This window comes from Sebastes fasciatus, chromosome 6 (genome assembly GCF_043250625.1).
Source record: "Sebastes fasciatus isolate fSebFas1 chromosome 6, fSebFas1.pri, whole genome shotgun sequence".
In the NCBI taxonomy this organism is placed as follows: Eukaryota; Metazoa; Chordata; class Actinopteri; order Perciformes; family Sebastidae; genus Sebastes; species Sebastes fasciatus.
The window spans coordinates 25630657-25652411 of record NC_133800.1 but is presented as its reverse complement, the minus strand read 5'-3'; the positions used below and the strand labels follow the sequence as shown (position 1 = coordinate 25652411).

The window sequence follows — 21755 nt, the reverse complement described above, 5'->3', positions numbered from 1 at the left end:
ATACTGGTAACTTTTTAGTAGTATCAAGATAATTCAAGATATACATTCTTTCAAATACTAATATTGGCCAAATCGTAATACAAAAAAGTATTTTACCATGACAGGGAAAACAATGGCGGCCACAGTGGACTTGAGGATCCAGAGCAGAGCCAAGCAAAGGATCTGGATGAAGGTGAAGAGGTGGACCTTCCTGAGGGGAACGTGTCGCAGGTAAACCAGGTCCGGCTGATGCTTCGCTGGCATCAGAAGCAGCTTGAGACGATCCATAAACTGTAGACAGGTAGAGGTATGAGGACACGTGACAGGATGCACTGCATGCATGAATATATCAGAGTATTTGGCATGCATTGTTTTCTTGGATACTCAGAGGTTCCTTTTGATAAAGAAGGTTTAAATACTACTAACATGACGGATCTGTTAGAGGATAGTAAGTGGGTTTTTTTTCAGATTAAAGTAGTTTCCTTTGCTCTACACTCCAATCTACTAATTTTATGATGACAAAAAAAATGATGTAACATTTACCTGCACTCCATTGAGAGAGGCGACTCCCATGTATAGGAAGACTCCATACAGCACAGGCATGGGGATGAACTAGAGCAAACAGAGAGGAAAACAGATTATTTCAGGCTCAAAAACAGAAATCAGCCAATCCAGTTCAGAGTTCAAGTACAAGCTTCAAGAATATTCATTTATAGCAGAATTGTCATCTTATTATAAGCTTTGTAACCCAAACTGGACGGAGTTAGACTACAATAATATGATTAAGTGGGATGAAAGGGCTTGTTGCTTCACCTCAATGAGAAGTCTATTTTGATCAGATTAAAACATTGATATTATAACAACATGAATGATGTTAACGTGTTTATAGAACCATTTGTCACCTACAAGTTTTGTCAAAAACGATTCTGTTTCCTGTATTTTCTCCTCAGTGCTAAACACAACCATTCATAACTTCTCCTAATAACATTTGAAAATGTATGAATCAAACGGGTCTCTCAGTAGCTGGACATGAAAGGTCAATGAGTCTGTGATAATCCCACATTTTACACCGTCTCACTAGGAGTTAATCTATACTCAGATCTTGTACTCCGCTGACCTTTGACCTCATCACACATATGGACGGCAGCGAGCTGGAGAGTTTAGTGTAGAGGTTTGTGAACTGACTGATACTTATAGTTATTTATCTCTCTTTTTCAGACAGTTAGTCAAAGAGAAACAAAAATATAAACCTAGTTGTTTTGACACATTTTTAAAATTGTATTTATGTCCTTTTCATAAAATAAACATTAGTGCTTTGTCATGTATTACAACCGCTGTTACCAGATCAAACTATTTTAGTCCCTCAGTATCAAACTATTTCAGTTATGCTTTTGTGGTTGACAGATTAAAACTCTTACAACAACCTGACAGTTTGCGGTTGATATCATTTAAAAGCACTAAAAGTCAGTCTTTGATTCAATCTGTAAGTTAGCAGGTCTCGCACAGAGTCGAGCGACATTCATTTGTTTGTTACCAACATCTGTCACAGTCATTTTGAAAAGATTAAACTTGAGACACTAAGTGACTAACAACAGAAGACAATCTGATTAATTACCTTTAAAATAGGAGACATAAATACAGACAGTCCTGTCAGGATGAACACAGCCACACCGGTGACCCTCTGCTCTCTGCAAAGGAAAAAAAGAGGGGGGAAATACAGTTATCACAAAAACAAAAGTCAAATGTGTTTGGTTTAATTTACCAATAATAAAGTCCCAAAAAAGCCTGAAGAATGGTGTTGATTACTTGAGGATATCAATCATTTCCCAAATCTCATTCAGTTTAGCCAAAACAAAAACAACGCCAACGTTTGTAGGAAGTTCAAAGTTGGTGTCGATGTTACAAGAGTTTGTTAGTTCAGCTTACAGCTGACACATCAGGAGGCTCTGGAGGACGTCACCAAACACACAAAAACAAACTCTAAAAACAGGAAGAAAATCACAAAGTGTCTTTACCAGCTATGAATGAAAACAAAAAACATAATGTTTTAATATTGACAATGTATTTTAACTGGAGTACATGGAGACACTAATGGACAGGGTTGAAAATAATTATTTATCATTTTCCCCACTGCTTCTCTTGAATACAGTCTTTAATTTAATGTATAAGATGTACAGTAAACCCCTCTATTCTGTGCTTTTTAACATGTAACTAAATAATAAACAAGCATTAGTAATAAATAAGTATTTGACCAGTCAGGATTAACAATCCAACAGTAATCTGCTGTGTAAATGTTTTTGAAGTTTAACTCACGACCCAAAGCAGCTTATTACACTTCAGTTCATTACCTCTAAACAAGAGAGTTATTTCATGCACGGTGTATAAATAACAATGTGTTAGTTAGCAGGACATCTCAAAACTACTGAACTCATTTTAGTAAAATTTGGTGCAGATTTTGCAACAATTTATTTCATTTATAGAGCAGTTCATGTTTTGGCTCATAACTTCTGAACCGTGTTTTCGTCAAAGCTAAAAATAATAATCCTGGATTGCTTGGTTCAAAGCTAATCTTTCAGTATACAAACACTTTTCTGATGAATAAAAAAACAGTCCACCATTTACATTTGCAAAAACAGTTTTCAACTATTCTCCTACAACTTTATTTTCAATGTCTAATTTGGTGCATTTAATATTTGGATGAGTCCGCAAGGTTGTCCATTTGTTTTCGATATGGTGGTGTCCAACGCAAGGAAAATGCATCTCTTAAGGGATGGAAACGCCACCGCAGATATGGGTGAGAAGTTAATTTTGTCTGTCTGAGGCAAATTACGGACCGTAAAAAAAAAAAAAAAGGAACAAGGAGTTTCGCAAACACATCAGATATTCCCATAGAAAGGAATGAACCTCGGTTGACTCGCATACGTGCACAGGGCTATGTGGAAACGGGGCACACATTCTGTTATTACATAGTTTTGTTAATATTTATTTTTTATGTGCTATTAAATAAATAAAATCAATAAAATAATCAGTCTTAAGTTATGCACTCTCCAACATGTTGCACCAGTCTCACCTCACACCCAGGAACTTCGGCTGCTCTCCGGGAGCCGACGTTTCGGTTTCCATCTTCAGACTGTCGATGTGAGCGATGGAGATGACGGTGGCGGCCACGTACCACGGCAGACCCATGAAGGAGCAAACAATCAACAGAACGGCCACCCAGAACAGATCCAGATGGTAACCTGCCCCTTTCTGGTACAGACAACAAACACAAGGTCAAAGGTCATGTGTATGCATAAACATAGACAGTATGTAGAGCACGGCTGCAGACACATATAAACATAAAACCCAGCAAACCGCTCTTACATGGTTTGATCATATAAGATGCTGATTAACAGTTCTCTGAAATTATCTTTAAAAGGGAGGAGTCACAACGCTGAAATCAAAGAAATTATTGCTCAACTTCAGCAGTAACTCTCTGAACATGTCACGTGGTTGCTTTTTGAACCTGGCAGTGTTCAGTCACTGCCATGAAACATCTCTCACTCCCATGAAAAGAATGACAACAATATTTAACTACAGTGTGAAGGTAGCCAGTGTCCTGTACAAACTGCAGCATGTTGTGGGAAACGCATGAAAATCCTCACTTCACATAAATCAAGTTAAACAAACAGAAAGAAAAAGACTCTTATACTGCAAAGAAAACCTTTTAGTTGCTGTTGTTGAATTTCCAATTTAAACACAAAATGTTTCACATCAACCTTGTGTATAAAAGACATAATGACATTTAGCATTTTGAAGACTTTCATCTCCTGGGTCACAAACTACCACCTGGCTTTGAATACACATTTTGTCTGTAAAGTTTCTTCTTTACCTTCAGCATGTGCTCCTTCCTGTTGACGATCACAGCAGTAATCTGTTGGTCCATGAAGACCAGTATGGTGACCAGCAGGGCAGGGAGAGCCGACGCCAGGTAAACCCACCAGGGGTTTCCTCCGAACGGGGGCACAAACCAGCCCCGGTTAGGACTTGTTGGCTGTGAGGGAGGAAGACAAAGTGCCATTTGTGCTCAATGCGTCTTATACTGCTTCTGTCAGCTCATAAAATATAAATCACTTTACATCTCTGCTGATTATTTTCCAAACCCATTAGACTGACCTACATTACATTAATATATTAGATGTTTTTGTACGAAGCAGCTTAAAATTTGTCCTTCCACAGAGCACTTTCAGTGTCTTACTCAAGGTGATTTTGACATGCAAACAGGAAGAAATCAAACCAAACTAACAACTATACATTTAATTGTCATCCCCTCTACCACCTAAACGTATGCAGCGGGTACCTTGTTATAAAAATTCCGAGGTGCACAACCAAGTGCTGCAATAACTTGCAGAGCCTTTGCGATTTACGCACAATACGTGATGATGTCATGTTTGGCTCACTCACGCCGGGGTATGCTACAGCGAGCATAAATCTGGCTTTATTATGTTTTATGAAGCAATGCACCAAAAGAAAAATGCCATTGAATAGAGTGCTCCAGGGTTGATGTATTTTTGTAGGCCAAACAGGAAGTTAGCATCGCTCTGGTTCCCTCGACAAAAAGCCAATGGGATTTTTCCATTGAGTTTTGGATTATTGCAGAAAATAAGCTCTGTGGTAAACACACGTTTATGATACTTAGATGTTTTGTTCAGCAAAATAATCTCCACAAATGAACACCACTTTTATGATTTTTAAAGTGTGAATGCAATCGCCAGAAGTAAAAAGTTAACGTTAGGCTATAAAGAAACTACACCACGGTCGCATGGTGAAAAACCCATTCAAAAAAAAACATTGACTTCCAGACGAGGTAACCGGAAGTGCTAAAATGCTAACTCATTTCCGGGGTTTAGGACTCATTCATGTAGCAGTCTATTGGGCAACAGCATGTGCACTTAGGAGGCAGGGAGGGACTCACCTTGAATTCAGTTGGCACAATGAGTTTAGGAGTTTCGACTCCAATGAGCATATCGACTCCACAGAAGATGAAGATGGTCAGGATGATGGCGAAGTCACTGATGAGTTTTCTCACCTGGGTGACAGTTAACACAAACACTTGACAAAGTTGTTCTCTGTGACCTGCTGTTCAAACATTTGGACACCTGATTCATTTCCTTGCCAGATGACCTGTTGGATTGAATTAGCTTAGTGTGGCTGACTCACAGTGGTGGGGAAGAACGGGCTGGTCTTGAACTTCTTCAGACACATGGAGCAGGTGTAAGTGCCAAGGAACAGGATGAAAGACATGAGGGCGATGTCTGGGACAGTCTCGCAGGCCTTCCCCACCAGCTCTCCTTTGTACTTTAAGCACTCCGTCTTTGAGAGAGACGACCACGTGGCGTTCATTGGCTGCACAGAGGAAACAAAGAGCGTCCTGATTATAAAGAAACAATGCAAATTGCGTCCTAAAAGCGTCCCACCAAAGCTGCGACCAATACTGAGGCTGAGAAGAGCAGACTGATAACTGTCGCAGAGATAAAAACAAGCCGACATAGTGTCACAGTAACCTCAAATTGGAAACAATGTTCTTATCAGACAGTTTTATTTTCCTTGTAACATTGTTCAACAAACACAACTGTCTTCGTCAATTTTCTCTTTATCTCGCCACCTGTAGTTGGTATGTGATTTGAAGTCTTTTCAAGATTGTCAAAGAATTCCAGCAGCATTCAGACCAAAGTCCTTCAGTTTGAAACAATGCTGGAAGTAAATCAGTGCTGAAATATATACAGTACACTACAGTATGTTTGAGACAGCATACAGGAGCATAGATGACATACAGTGGTGGAATGTGTCTGATGACAATTTCTGAAATTTGTCAAGTATTGAGGGAGGAGCGCTGTAGCTGATCCCGGGCTGCAATATGCTGCTATTGGGGCAAGCTGGCACCGTCATTTACATCCACTAAAAGTGCTTGTTTTTGCCATGGCAGGCTCTGATTGTTATTATAAGTGTCTGACATTATGGAAAGAGTCTCACTAAAGGAGAAGTCTTGAAGTCTTGTGAGGTGACGTGTTGCCGGAAGACAACGGTGGAATAGTGGAATACATCCATGGTGGAAACGTGAGTGCCAGCCGGGCAGAGTTTGTTGTGTTGGTGTACAGAAAGAGTCGCTTAGTGTCATCTAAAAGATTTTCAATGTCATGTCATACTGTGAAACCGAACCTGACTAAATAGAAAACAAACCAAAAGTATCAATTTCACTCTGATTCGGATTAACCAAACAGACTATGGTTTGTGAAAGCACCCACAGAGTATGTTTACACTGTGGTATTGCTAGGAGGATCCAAGTACTTATTGCACCACTCATGACATATCACATAAACTATCAATAAGAATAATTTTGCGTTCAGGAAAAATATATAATAGAAAAGTGTCAAAGATGATTGAAATAATGTACTTTTTTCTCAGAGGACAGCAAAAAAAACATGACACTTACCAGATCAGTGTTGTTCCAGTACCAGACGGAAGTTCCTTCTAGAGGATCACCAATGACGTCTGTACTGTTCTCTGCAAAAACACAACAAAACTAGTTTTTAACACTGTGCATCAATAAGTTTTAATTTGTCTTGCATAACTACGAACAAGTCTCTGAAGCAACAACACTTTGTCTAAAATCATGCTATAATAGCCCCATACGGCTATAGTGGCTTCATCACTGATGCCCATTTATGACATCTGAATCTCAGCTCAGAGATTTTACTCGGGGGGGGGGGGGCTTCCCTTTGTCTTAGTGGTTAACCCTAAAGTCCTGCTGGGACCTTTGTTGCATCTCTCTCTCCCTCGTTTCCTGTCGTTTCTCTACTGTTGCTGCATAAAATGCCCCAAAAACAAATTTACAGTAAAAGATATTTCTCTCTTTGCCAAAGTGTTGAGCCTAAAGATCAACTGACTGACCAACCAACATTTCCATCCATGGAGCCAAATTATTAGTTAACTTAATTCCAGCCAGGAGTTTCCCTGACTTACTGTCAGTGTTACGTCAGCCTGTTTTGAATCACAAGTGCAGTACTCGTTCAAAACGTGCCTGTCAGAAGGGGCCGATTGCTTGGCCTGTGGTGTTGCTGTTTGCAGCTTTCTCGAGAACCGCTCATCTAAACAACTTCACACTCGACACTGAGCTTCCTTGGGTCCTGAGCAATACATCTGCCATGACATAGTTTAGTATAAAAGTGTTTATCTCTTTTTATTTATTATAATGTGCATATTCTATAGTATTTATCTTTTTTTCTACTTGACATAGAGAACCAAGAGAACCCTTGTACACTGTACCTGAGCAAATAGCAGATACAAATCTTGAATCTTGAACATAGTTACATCCCATAGCAATGCTGGAGTATACACGTCATTTGGGTGCAAAAGCTCACACAAACATCGACGGAGAGCGAGCTGTACCCAGCATGCCGTGGGTCCCCTCTCAATATACCACACAGTGTGTACATAACGCACTACTAATGAATATGTCCCGTAGATCTCAAGAGCTCGCACTCATCACAGCACTTCCTTGGGTGTGCGCCAAGTGTGAAGTTGATCGGATGAACGGTTGTCGTTACAAGCGAAGAACAGACAGAAACTCCTTCCAATTTAGATAGATTTATCAGCTGCACTCACTCGTTCAAAGTAAGCATCTGTTGTTTCCCCCTCCCTGGCATGCACTGTACCCTACTGTATGTGGAGCATCATGGGGAATAGTATATTTCTGTGTGTGTTTGTCAGAGAGAGAGAGAGAGATTTTTGAAAGCAGCAGGGGATTACCAGTAAATCAGGCCTGCTCCCACTTCATCTCACATCCTCCATCAGAAAATAAAATAAAGATGCATGCTGTGTCATATTAAAGTCTCATCAACAGCACTTGTTCACTTTTTTAAAGCCACAAAAAAAAGTTTTTATGCTCATTGTAACCATCACACCATAGACATATCTGGCCATTCATACTAAAACTCAGCAGCCCATAAAGCTGTAATTACTCCTCACAACCAAACAAGCTAAAGATAGTGATCCTTCTAACTACATGTTCCAAACGTATTAACAACCCTCCCTTTAACCCCTCTCATCAAATTAAACTCAATGTTTCTCTCTAACTGATCTCCTGTTGGTTTACAAAATGCTCCTAAAACCTGCAACAGCCATTGGGTTAATCAATATCGATGTGTCTTATCAGCGTCGATGGGTAAAACACACTCTGCTCATTCAATGACTGTTCAGCACAACGCCTCAAAGGTAAACAACATCTCACCTAGAACAGCAGGGGCCATACAGAGGCAGTCATATTGTGTGACATAGTCCATCTTGAATTCTGAGTCGATGGGATAGTGGTGAGCTAATTTGAGCATCTTCTTGAAGGCATCGTAGATGAAGATGAAGCTGATGAGACAGGAGAAGCCCTCCTCAGTGAACCGGGTGAAGTACTGAACCAAGTAGCTGGCGTCAGTGGCCACGAGCACCAGGCAGAAGAACGCCGACCACAGGCCGATCCACAGGCGTAACTCCAGGTAGTCAAAGTCATTATCTCTGTATGGAGAGAAACACAACAAATACAGAGTCAGTAAAATATATTTGATGTTTATACGACGGAGAATTAGGGACACTGTTTGGAATAAAGAAAAACTCTTGAGAATACAGTGATTATATTTCAAGCAAAACCTGTAACGTTATGAGAATAAAGCTGTAATTGTTTGAGAAAAAAAAGGTAACGTCTTTAAGAAGAAGGGATTATATTTCAAGAATAAATTCAGTCTTTAATCCATCATTTGTCACATGAAAGCTGACAGACTCGTCTCACCTGCTTTCTGCGTCGGAGTATTAAAATCATTAAATTATACAACTTTGTTTCATCAAAATAATTAAACTTTAAAAAGATATGAAAAGACTTAAAATATATTGACTTTATTCTCAAATTGTGGCCCTGGTACCTGCATGACTTACATTAAAAATAACATTCATAACAAGCATGTTTGGAGCTTTTTGAATATCACCAACCAAAGTTTAGCATGATGATTAAATACTTTTTGAGTCCTGAATCATCTTTGATTAGTAACTGTGCCTCTGGCAAACTGAGAAAATGAAGAACATACTTGCTGAAATTGAAGAGCAGCCGTTCAAACACCAGAACAGGACCGGTGCTGCTGAGGATGATGAGAGGCTGGCCGCCCAGCAGACAGAAAACCCCACCGGCGACCGCTGTGCCCAGAAAACTCTCCAACACACCCTACACACATGGAGGGGAACAGCCAGGGTTTAATTCAGAACATAAACAGACTACAAACTGTTAAAAAAAAGGCTCAAAATCTCAGTCAGACCTGCATGTTATCTGTAGCATCCCCCAGCAGACCACCGAAGGTGATGGCGTTTGTCACAGTTCCCAGGTAAATAAACAAAATAGCCGACAAGGCCTGAATGTGAATTGCATCGGTGAAGTCACTGACAAAGAAAGGCGCTTTTCTTTTGATGTCAAGTAGGAGACCCCCACAAAACCTGAAAACAGAGAAAGAAAAAGTGTGTCGTTTTCCACAATATGGAATACTAAGCACCACGGATGGATTTCTGAACGGGCCTACCGGGTACAGGACCAGGGGCCCAAAGTGTCAGGGGCCCCCCTGACCTTCACCTACAAAATGTAAGTCAAAGAGGCACGTACCGACCGGGAAGAGACTCAAAATGACCACAAAGAAACATAACATGACAATGAAGAGACATAAAAAGACTACAAAGGGATGCAAAACAACTACAAAGAGACAAAAAGAGACCACAAAGAGACTCACTAAAACAACGAAAAGGGGCAAAACAATGACAAAGAGACACAAAATGACTACAAAGACAATCAAAATGATTATAAAAAGGGGCAAAACAACCAGACAAAAATAACTACAAAAAGACCAAAACAGTGACACAAAACCAAAGAGAGATGTATAACGACTACAAAGAGACACAAAAAAACTACAAAGAGACTCAAAATGACTACAAAGAGACTCAAAATGACTACAGAGACACAAAGAGACCTCAAAGAGACACACAACAACTACAACAAGTCCAAACAATTACAAAGTGACACAAAACCACAGAGAGATGCGTAACGACTACAAAGAGACACGCTGAACATCAATAAAGTGTCTGTCTTGCTCCTATGTGGGAGAGGTGGTGGGGCCTTTTGCATGGGGCCCATTGTCTCACCCGTCCAAATTTTACACTCTACAACAGCCGTTTAACTATTACATTTTTACAGTGTTTGAAAGGCCATGAAATGCTCCGTGTCTAGTTTTAAGGTTGGTACGCAAATTAATATAGCTATCCATTCTCATATTAAAATTTTTTTTCAAAATATTGCTTGTTTTTGTCATGATTTCATACCTTCCACTCTTCTTCAGCTCGTCCCCTGTCTCGTGTCCCCCTCCTCCGTGACCTCCATCATGAGGCATATCTCCGTTCATCTGATGGTCCCCTCCTGCATACATGTTTTTCCTGAAATGCACAAAAATACACACAGTTTTGTTCAGTCTGGCAGGCTCTTTACCTCTGTGTTACGTGATTAAATAGCCTGATTGATTAGTGCTCACATACAGTAAAAACTAAACGTTCTGAGTAAAACTGCAGCTTTGAATAAAACCCACAGCTGCTCTTTCATTATTGAACACTGTGCCGGACGGCTGGACGCACTTCAGTGATTTTGCAACGACTGCTCTTCTATAACATAATGTAGTTACTGCACACACAGCATTCAGAACAGGTGCAGATCTTACATGTTTAATGCAAGATAGTCTTCTTCTCCATCTTTTTCATATTTTTTTTTCCATCTTAAATGTACTCTCTGGCTGTGATTATTTGTGCTCACTGTCTGTGTCCAATGCTGAATCCTGATACAGATACTTTTTACAGTTTCATTTAAGCTGCTTCTAAAGCTAAACGCTGCACAACCTACCGCTGCTTATAGTATGACTCTTGTTAAACATACATTATATGAGGTGCCGGAATTACTGTAAACCAGAATTTGTGTCAGCTAAAGCATGCATGTCTTTATGCAGTGTTTCCTGTGTGTGTCTGTGTGTGTGTGTGTGTGTGTAAGTGGGTTTAATAAATGACCAGCAGACTAATACACAGCCTGAGGACCTTGTACAACACTTGTGGTTTCAGATAAGAACACAAGGAAATCTCTCAAGGGGTTACCACTGGGTTACTGTCACTTTTTATAATCCTCCAGTTCTAAGACGAATTTCCTCAGTAAGTGAAATCATTTTCTTCCCTGGCATAAAATCAACATGAGGACACTGCGGGAGGGGAAACACAGAGTGGAGATACACATTAAGTGCTGTATGTGTGCTCTAGTAGTTTACAACCAGTGTTAACAAAAACTGTGACTAAATATGTTCGTCAACGACCTTTTTTTCAAAGACTATGACGAGACGATGACGAGGCGGCACTGATGTCATTAAACACTAACTGTGACGATATCAACATGCAATATTGTTGACGGAAAAATACGAGACTAAAATGTAGTTTAAAAACATAAGAACTTTACCAAAATCTCTCTTTATTTTCACTGACCAAAAAGAGGAGACAAAATATTATAGACTGTTTTTTGTTTTTTTCAATGCAGCAGTTCTGTTTGCTGTACTGCGAGCGCCATATCAGGAATACATCTGTAGCACACAATGAGCACAGTCAGGAGGACTCGGAGTAACTTACTTAAGTTACAGTTAACCATCACAACGACAGGGTTAGGCAGAAAGGAACATGGGGATATTTTAGCTATTTTAGATTGACTGAAATGTTCAATATATTCTGATGACTAAAACAGTTTTCATTGACAAAAACTATACTAAATTTGTTACCGTTTTCTTTGATTAAGATAAGACTAAATTGCCCCGACTTTTAGTCAACTAAAACTTGACTAAAAAAACAGGATGAGGTTGACTAAATATGATAAAAACTAACAAGGACATTTGACACAGGACTAAGACTAAGAGACGCACGTCTGATTTCTTCACATGACAAAATGAACACTATGTACTACTCCCTCAAAGATGCATCAACGTCTGTACTTTAGTAATAAGGCAGCTTGCTCTTTAATATAGGAACCACATTTGTGAGAAGTAAAAAAAAACTAGTTGGTATTTCTTGTACATTCAGCATAGGCCAAAGAAGCATCACTAAACTGGACTTCATATTCAACATGTTTACAGACCTTTTGTCAGAGGAGGGGAGAGATTTCGGAGGCTCTATCCTGATGGCCGGGTCCCACTCTCCAGGAGGAAGCACGATCACCTCATCCAGGAACTCGTCGATACCGGCCAGCAGGTCTTGTCTGTCCTTGGCCTTATACGCAATGTCATGAAAGACCTGAAGACAGACAGAGAGGGACGAGGCATTCAGGTGTGAAAGAGACCTCCTACACAGTCTAGACATCAAAAACACAACACAATATTCTGGTATAAATTAAAACAATAATGTGTTCACAGACATCGTATTTATAGCGTTAGTATTATGCTGGAATCGTCTTATATTGTCTACTCTCTGTATGCTTTGATGGGGAACAAACAAAACCTTAAAGCATAAATATTGTAAGTAAAAATGACATGTTGCGTTACATGAAAGATCTCATTTTGATGTGTGTAGCAGAGTTTCACTGTCAGCATTAAAATATAACACCGATGATGTGTGTTGATGGCAGTCTAACCTCATCTGACATCAGTGTGGCGATCGCTCTGCCAATCTCATGGTATGACTTGGCTTTGCCTTTGGGTCCGAGCAGGATGAATAAAAATCTGCAAATGGAACAAAATCATTTGTATTAATAAAGTTGTTTATCTGTACTTTTCTGTAACGGATACATAGTAGCACCCTTTTCATATTCACATCTGTTCAGGTGTCTGGTTTGGTGATGTGCAATTTGAGTTAAGGTTTACAGCATCTTTACTTGATCTATAGAACCGTTTGCTTTCATAAGAAAGTGCCTGTGGTATTCACAGCTTTCTACACATTCACTCAGAGCACAAAGACAGATTGTTATTCTTTTTTTTGTCTGCAGGGAGGATATGTTTGTGCAATGAGTATGGCCATAATGGTGACGCATTAGATACGTCACCATAGCAGAGAAATTCCTGAAGGACATGTTATATATACACAACATTTACTAGCTCATTAGTAGATAAAATAAATTTGTTTTATGGCTCCTTGGTTACAACAACACTACAGAAACCTGTTCAGTGTTGCTGCAGTAGCTTTATGACACTCATCAACAGCCAGACAACAAACCCTAGGACACAATAAAAGAAACTCCTTTACAAACTAATCTTTTATATTAGCTCTGCAATAAATGTTTACATTTATGAAACTCATTATACTCCGTTTTTAGAGAGACCGATGTTGATTTCACACTAGGAATCCTTGTTTTTATTGCTTTTTCTCTCTTGTTTGGAAATTGTATTCTTTTCTCTCTTTCAGATATTTTAAATATAATAATATATTTGTCTGTTTTTTTTTTTTCAACCCACCTGTGCATTTTCTCATGTTATTGAATATCTCTCCGTATTATTTTATTTTATTATATGCACAAGTAAAGAACCAGAAGAACCACAGTTTGAGTCTTTAAATTACAGTGGTGTATTGGATTTCTTTCTAAATTAAGGTGAACACAGGAAAAACATAATTTTTGTTCATTGGTGATTTTATTGTTTCCACACTTTTTAAATTGTATGTACTATACTACTTTTATGTATATTTTCTGACTTTTTTAAAATCATATTAAGTGTTTTTCCCAGATTTCTGTCAGTGTTATGAATCCTTAAATAGACGTGTGAGTCAGCCTCAGTTGCACCGAAACAACTAAAACTGTCTCTATGGAAATTCTGGACTGATGCCTCTTCCTACATTAAACTTAAGCTTTAATGTATTTATGAATTCCTGGATGTTCAGACAGGAATCTCAGCCACCTTGTGGGAACAGGAACCTCCGTTAGGGCTCCCAGCATCACAGCTTGCTGCAGACGAACAAACGCCACGAATGGCGAGTCCAGGAAGTCCACCTCCCCCACCAGCACGTTGGAGGCCTCGGCGTCTCTCGGCAACTTCTTCATGAACTTGTTCCTCAGCTGAAAAGTACAAAAGAGGAGAACATGAGGAGACGTTAAATGTTATGTTCACACCAGCAAGCTGCCCAACACAGTGCACATTGAATTAAATAACCTATATCAAACCGGACAATCCCATTCAGCCTAAATACCAGACCAGGAGGCTCCCATGGTATCTAAATAAGGAACAAGTAGTAACATGAGGTCTGTATTTCTTTCTGTCATGGCGATGGTGAGATGTGTGAAAATGGAGGTCAGACACCTGCTGAGCTCCACCGGTTCAACAGTTTACCTTCAAAAGGACATTAAAGTCCTGCAATTATGTCTTTGAGGAGCTGTTTTCCGCCTGCAACTAAAGGAACATTACAGTGTTTTTACATGTTATAGCCTCTGAACTACTGAATTAAAGGTTGTATTGATAACATTTTTATGTAGATGAATATTTACATCTACAGAGCCTTTAGAAAGGTACCAAATGAAAGTATGTTTTTTCCAGAAAAAAAATATATAATACTATTCCGTAGCATTTAATTGTCACACCTTGCAATAAAAAGCCCGTCAGATGCCAATTCACTTAACTAAGTCCATTTCACTTTTCTTTTCTTTTTCATATCACAATCGTTTTTGCTTCATAAGACGTTCCATCTGATAAGAAATTAGTGGCATGTTTATGAGCAGATTGAGATCATTAATAAATAAAACTTCAAAGACAAAGAACCACAAAGAACATCCAGATAAGATTGTCATGGAAAACTACTGTGTTATATATTAACTCCAAAACAGCAGGAAACATTTATTAAGACACAGACAGGGACAATTCAAAGCACCTCTGTGCCCTGTATGGTCTTGAATTAGAACATTTTCTTCAACACTTTAGGTTGAAGTTTCAGTTTTCTGCATTCATTCATTCATTCATTCATTCATTCATTCATTCATTCAGTCATTCAGTCATTCATTAATCCTAAATCAGTAACTAAGTCTATTGACAATATTCCTATCCTCTATTAGACAGTTTGAGTATCAAATCAAACGTTCACCACTTAATCCCCTAAACGCATAGTCCGTTCACAACTACAGCAACTCAACACCAAAAAGAGCAACAACCATAAACAAGTAACCAAAAGTTGTTATTGTACTGTATTTCACCACATCATCAAACTGATTGTTCCCCAAAATCATAACCTACTCAATGTAAAATGTATTTCTGCAAACTAACAATAACAAAAATTAATACCTTATAGTAAATATGGTGCACTAAAGACAACTAGTAAGACCACCAGCTTCCCAAACGTCATGATTTTTATGCTTTCAAATTAGTGGAAGGATTAGATGCACTTTTATGGATAAGCACATTTTCCAACCTATGAAGAAATCATTCAGATAATGTCAAAAATGTGCCCGTCATCCAGCTGAAGCAAAGCAAGCAAAGTTGACATTCAATTTGTTATCCAGACAGGCTCCTCTGTCCCCTCGGGTAAATATTATTAGTATTGTTATTTTGGAGTCTAATGTGATCAGTTATTACATTTACAACTTGAAGGATTCATCATTTATGGTCAATATGTATTTTCTTGGCAACCTATTGCACTCCGCCGTACTTCCATTGCCAGACTGCGTGCGCATACTCACGTACGTCATTATGTTTACAAATTGTAAAACGGTCATATAAGATATGTACTGTAGGTTTTAATTCAAAACTTTAGCAGAACTTTGAACAACAGCAATTTGTTATGAGATCGAAATGATGTCATGCTGCTAAAAATAGTTTAAATCATGAAAAATGTGTCTAAAAGAGAAAACTTGGATTTGTAGCGACAGTTGATTGTTGTGTCCTGAAACTGCCTCTTTTTCTAAGCTTTTCTCTTCTTCTTCTAAAATCTTTTTTATTGATTTTACACCAGTATTGTGAACAATAAACAGTGGCATAGCTTGGATGATTTATAGTCAATATTTAAGCACTATTTATAAATTTAATATTTATACATTTTAACTTAATCTGAGGACAGATGTTATAATTTCTGATACAACTCTCCTCCATTCACTCTCCACTGGTACACTATCCAATACTTCTAAAACCACATGCATTATACGACAGATTAAAGAAACCATCAGTACAATCTAGTCCTTTTCATCCCCTCTAACAATCCTGAGGACAATCTATTAACTGCTATACTAACAAGATCAAGAAGAATGATTACCGATCATCACCTCGACTCCTCATTAAGATAACTGCTTTGATATCCTCTGATTTCAGGAGGGCTGTTCCATATATCTCACCTTTTTTTCCATACAGAGGCAGAAGTACCAATAAAACAATAAAGCAAGGTGGTAAAGAAAGATGGCTAGTGCCGCCGTTGATAAAAGTTTTTTTTTCACTATGTACATTTAATATGATAGCAGTATATCAATCACCTGTGCAGAGAACGGTCTGACGAGTTTCAAAGTAAGAGTATCGGATGATGTTAAATGTGGCTTTAAAAGCTGTGCCAGGATTTAAATTGGATTAGATCACAAACAACGCTGGCATTTCCTCCTATTAGCGTGAGGCTGCCGGTAAACGACACATGCTCTACAAATAGATTAAAAAATAAAACATCTGAGAGCAGTTTTGTCAATGTGAAGTAAATTCAGTGTCTAAAATACGAAGAAATAAATTGAAAGAGAATTGACCTATTTGGTGCCAACCAAGAATAAAGAAAGAAAATTAAAAAACAGCACGTATAACCAGAGCAAAGAGAGCTCAATGGCTGTCTGTCTATCACTTGTCATCATGCCCGCCAAACCCAGATCATTCACTGGCAGTTTCGCTGCCATCAACCTCCAAGGACTGAAATCCCATAAACCTGTGACCTTCCTCTGGTGAGATCCAAACAGATCCCATCAGAGGCTGTTGAGCCACGTTGGCAAGAGGTTTGTCTGTAAATGATTGAGTAAACCTGCGTAACCGCACACCCTGACCTGAGTCCGATCACTGCTAAACACAACACCGCCTAAACTACGTATACCTGAATCTGTTCCTGTCACACTGAACCGGCATGAGTCACAAATTCAATTACCTCAGACATGAAATCTACTCGTAAAAACTTGTAAGATACTGAATGACGTTTCCTTGTTTTTTTATGTTTGTTAAAACTGTGGTATGGCTCAGTGCTGCCTTCTTTTAAAGGGTCTGTTCACCCAAATTCCAGAAAATATACTTTCTTAATCACCTCTAGTTGTAAGTCCTCAAGGCGTTTTATGTACCCAAATATGTCTGACATTTTTGCCTCCATCCCAGTACATTGTCAACAGTTTTCATAAGGACTATTTCTTTGGTAAAAAGTAGTTCTATTGAAAACTGGTTGTAGTTTGTTCTGTACATTATTGGACATTATTTCTACAAAGATGTTGCTTTTAAAAGTTAAGTTTACAATGTTTTGAGCACCACAAACGTCTCAAAACCTGAGCGAATAAAACTAAAACTATCTGCAGGCTAAATATCAGTAGAAGCATGTGACAAAACATGTGTAACTGACCCTTTAAAGCCAAAACCACTGCAGTACTGTATAGTGTAAAAACACATTTTCCATTCAAATGCCATAGTTAGGTTAGAAAAAATGCCTTTATGCGAGTCTCTTGGGCTTTTGTATTCTAAAATAATCAAAATGGATTAGATCTGATACAAACATGTTGGCCTTCTGGACAGTCCAACAATGCAGCGATGAGACAAGGATTTAATGCATGTAACTTTCAGTGTTCATAATTCAACTATGTACCCTAGTCTTACCCAGAATGTGTATCTGCCCCTTATCTTATCTCATCTTTATCGTTAAGCACCACATTATCAGACGTGTGGTCAGTGGGGAAATGATCACAGCATGTGGCCCACAGAGGAAACGTCTGAATGGTATTTATAGACTGAGTGGGTGTGGAAGAGCTTCAGTTAAGGAGATGTGCATCCTGTCCAGTTGTCCCTTTCCATCTCTATCTGTCCCACAGGAGGACTTACTGGGTCGGTCTGACCTAATTCTCTTCCAATTTTCAAAAGTCATAAATCCACTCAGACCGGAAAATGAAATGGGAATTAAAGGTGCTCTATATATATATATATATATATATATATATAGATAGAGGAGTAATGTCTACCTGAGTAGAGAATGAAGTCACTCTCCCTCTGTGTGTTATAATCTGAGCTTCTCTCTGCTTTGTTGACAAAGCCGGGCCGGCTATACATGCCTTTTAGTGCGTGTAAGTCCCTGTTTGTGTGCCCCACTGGCTAGCTCATTGCCGTCGCTCTGTACTGTGCTCATACGGCGGTTAGAGCTGATAACGCCGTCCCAACCAACTGCGTTGTCATGAAAGCATAATGCCCAACCTCTGGTTCCCCCCCAGGTTAACATTGCTAGTTCTGTCAGCACTGTTGCTGTTGTTTGCAGCATTCGCTGCTAGCCGCCGGCTCAGCCATGGCCATGTTGAGTGCCATGGGAAGGCAGTAGATATGCTCTGAATGCTCTGAGTTTAGCACCTTTAAGGAATTTAATGGTGAATATGTCTATTCATAAGCACTGCTAAAAACAATGTGTACATTTATCTCAGCATAAGTGCTTTAACTGAAGGACTATGAAGTACATGATTCAAACAATCATTATCAATACAGCATTGACCCAACACATTCCTATGACTGGGGCTTCAAATCCAACACAGCTTACATTTTCTTGCAGATAGACTGGAATGAGAACTATCGTAGGAGCTACAGCATTTCATCTGCTACACAAAAGATGGAAATTCATTGATAAACACAGTGAGAAAGTCTCTCCGATATCTCCTCTGGGTGTGACAGATAATCTACGTGTATCATAAAGTTGTGGTGGAAGTGGACTGGGACTGTGTGTTCGGGTGTGTACTTTCCATTGTAACTTAATCATTGATTGATCACTCATTTCTCTCTCTGTTATTCATTGTACGGAAGACTCTCGGCCTAAAAGCTTCGCTGTAACAAAATTTCCACACTGACCATTAAAGGAAAAGTTTATTCAGATTTTCGACAGACTCAATAAACTGCTAAGCTGAGTAGAGACATTACATAAGCAACTTGACTGTATTTTTACAGACTTGGCAGGTTCAGAGCAGCTGCAGCCGGCTGAGTGATGACGACAGCGGCTAGAACAATGAACTTTATACAGTCTGCACATGACTGGTTCCTGCACCTCTGCAGCGGATGAAGCTACATCAGGCTAACATGTTAGCTTTGCAATGCCCTCCTTCGATTCTGTCACTGGGGTCGAGCTGTAGGCTACTTGAAAGGCATTTGCTTGAGACAAACGTCATTTCAAGTAGTTAGATAAATGATTGACACGTCTCACGGTTACTGATCCTTTTTCTGCACACGACTGGACCAATGCATCACTTCGCTTTAGATTTTCAGCCTGATAAAACATTCCTGATATGCTGGAAATGTCATATTTCTCCTGAATTATCTCTAAAAATCAGTTTCAGAATAATAGGCTATGCAGTGACTGAATCAAGCCTAATATTTCCATCTATAACACCTTTTTTTTAAAAAGTTGTTAATGAGCAAAAAACCTACTTGATTGGCAACTTAATTAAGTTAAAACTTGGAGATTTTCTGTCATGATCTCAATAATTCACTGATTTCTCTGATATGTATCTAACCAAACTGATTTGATAAATCTTCATAAATATTTTCTGTCTGTTTTGTTTTGCATTTTAAATTTCCAGTAGACGACATAGAAAACACAATCACCTACAGAAACAAATCAACTTCATATTCCTAGAAATAAAAATGTTCTAGCACTAATCAATCCAGTTTGATTGATTAATCAAACTTTAACTTATGCTTTAATATCCCATGGGGAGATTTTGCTTGGGCAATAGTGCTGCACACAGCTGCAATCAGCTTAAAAATACATAGCCAACAATAAAATTACAGTAGTGCACCAAAGAGGCAGTAGAAAAACCATCATTAGGTCGACTCACCTGGTCTTTTTCCGGTTTGTCAGAAATGTCGTTCAGGCTGCTGGAGGTCAGGTTCCGGTGAGTTGTGGTGGGACTATCTGTTAAAACACACGTGTGGTTAGACCAGCTTCACCTTCACCAGGATCTAACAACTGCATTGGGTAAAAGGATGGCAGAAACCCAAGAAAAGACAGACAGTGGCCCAGACAGTTTGCTCCCCAAACAGCACCGAAAAGAACAACAGCGACCAAAAGCATAAAGAGATTTCAGCCACCATTAACTTTCATCTACTTAATAAAGGCTGGAGAACATCAGAGGACACATTCTTCACTACTTGAAGATCACTGTTCATGTAAACTTTGAAGACAAGCTGAAAACATCTTTCACTCAGATGTTCACTGACTGAAAGGGACAGTAACTGGTCTACATACAATCTGCTGAAAATCTTACATCGGCCAGACGAATACTGTTCTAGTCAAAGTAAGATGTCAATTTCTAGGGATATCCTCGACCAAAGAAATTCTGGGTCGACTAACACTCATACGATTTTTCAACTAATCAATTAGTTGATATAATAGACAGATCTGCAAAAATGAGTTTCTCCACAAAGAATCACACAAAAGCATCACTTTAAATATTGTGATAACCAGAGATGTGCTCAAGAGCTTCTTAGAAATAAGTCGTTCAGCATGAAAAAGCATTAAAAAATTACTAATTACCTAAGGAAATCTGAGTCGGCTAAGACCAAAACAACGAAGAGGGGGCAGCTCTAGTAATTTCCAGTCTGAAATTGGTAATTAGAAGGTAAAGCACCCACAATATTTTCTAAGATCAATAAGGACAGCCTCCCCTAAAACCTGGAACGTGTTTGCTGGTATAGAAATCTACCAACTCTTAGTACAACACTCCATTTCATATGTGCATGTTCAACCATTTACCACATTTTTATATATTATTTAATGCCCTACAGTGCCAGCGTCGCTCTATAACGCTCTATAATGTTGACTTTCCAACGACAAATCTCAATTTACAGAGCAGTTATTGATCAATCCACTTCATTCTACAACAATAAGGAAATTATTATTCAACAAACGTCTTTCTCTAAGCTTGGCTCGGCTCATGTGGGATTAGCTAGGATGACAAAAGCAGTGCATTCATTTTGTGCATCCATTCCTACTCTGTATAAATAACCAAGAGCTTTACTGTTGAGAATATCTGATCATCTTATAGTCCATCTTTCACATCAAAGTCTTCCACTAAGTGCAGGTGAACGGCCGACTCTGAATGACGCTCCGCTGACTTTTGGTTTCAGCTCGTCAACTCCAGAGATCAGAGATCTGACAGCAGAACGTGACCTTACTTCAGTCCTGGAGCTGTCAGGGTTAAGAAACGACATCCAGAGCAGGGATACAAAATCTCAACCAGAGCAAACCCTGATGCCACTGTAGCCTTTCATACATCTGCACCCTGAGGATTGTGGGTAATAACATGCTTGTCAGTATGATGCAGCCAGTATAAATGATGAAATCGTAGAACTTATATACAGTAATAAAGAGGAGAAAAACAACTAAATTTAAGGTAAATACATAAAGGGATTAAATATCAAATCTTAGCGAAATATAGATTTAAAGTTCTCCCTTAAAATAAATTAAAATAGCCTAAACTGAAGGGGATTGAAAACTATTCAATGCCACTAGTATATAAAGCACATAAAAATGAGTACTAC

At 38.9% G+C, this 21755-nt stretch overlaps 1 protein-coding gene across 7 annotated transcripts in view; it reads right to left on the bottom strand.

The window, feature by feature from the left end:
• The window catches only part of slc4a4a (solute carrier family 4 member 4a), a 61574-nt gene that overhangs the window by 7978 nt on the left and 31841 nt on the right, over nucleotides 1-21755 (bottom strand). For all 7 annotated transcript variants that reach the window (XM_074638796.1, XM_074638798.1, XM_074638802.1 and 4 more), the window contains 16 exons: nucleotides 20051-20127; nucleotides 13938-14095; nucleotides 12683-12770; nucleotides 12191-12345; nucleotides 10360-10470; nucleotides 9312-9486; nucleotides 9087-9220; nucleotides 8249-8523; nucleotides 6452-6522; nucleotides 5179-5364; nucleotides 4934-5047; nucleotides 3851-4012; nucleotides 3050-3228; nucleotides 1595-1667; nucleotides 523-591; nucleotides 97-270 (listed from right to left, as the gene is read on the bottom strand). In XM_074638796.1, coding sequence (XP_074494897.1) covers nucleotides 97-270; nucleotides 523-591; nucleotides 1595-1667; nucleotides 3050-3228; nucleotides 3851-4012; nucleotides 4934-5047; nucleotides 5179-5364; nucleotides 6452-6522; nucleotides 8249-8523; nucleotides 9087-9220; nucleotides 9312-9486; nucleotides 10360-10470; nucleotides 12191-12345; nucleotides 12683-12770; nucleotides 13938-14095; nucleotides 20051-20127 — 2201 coding nt within the window. The remainder of the gene's footprint in view (nucleotides 1-96; nucleotides 271-522; nucleotides 592-1594; nucleotides 1668-3049; nucleotides 3229-3850; nucleotides 4013-4933; nucleotides 5048-5178; nucleotides 5365-6451; nucleotides 6523-8248; nucleotides 8524-9086; nucleotides 9221-9311; nucleotides 9487-10359; nucleotides 10471-12190; nucleotides 12346-12682; nucleotides 12771-13937; nucleotides 14096-20050; nucleotides 20128-21755) is intronic.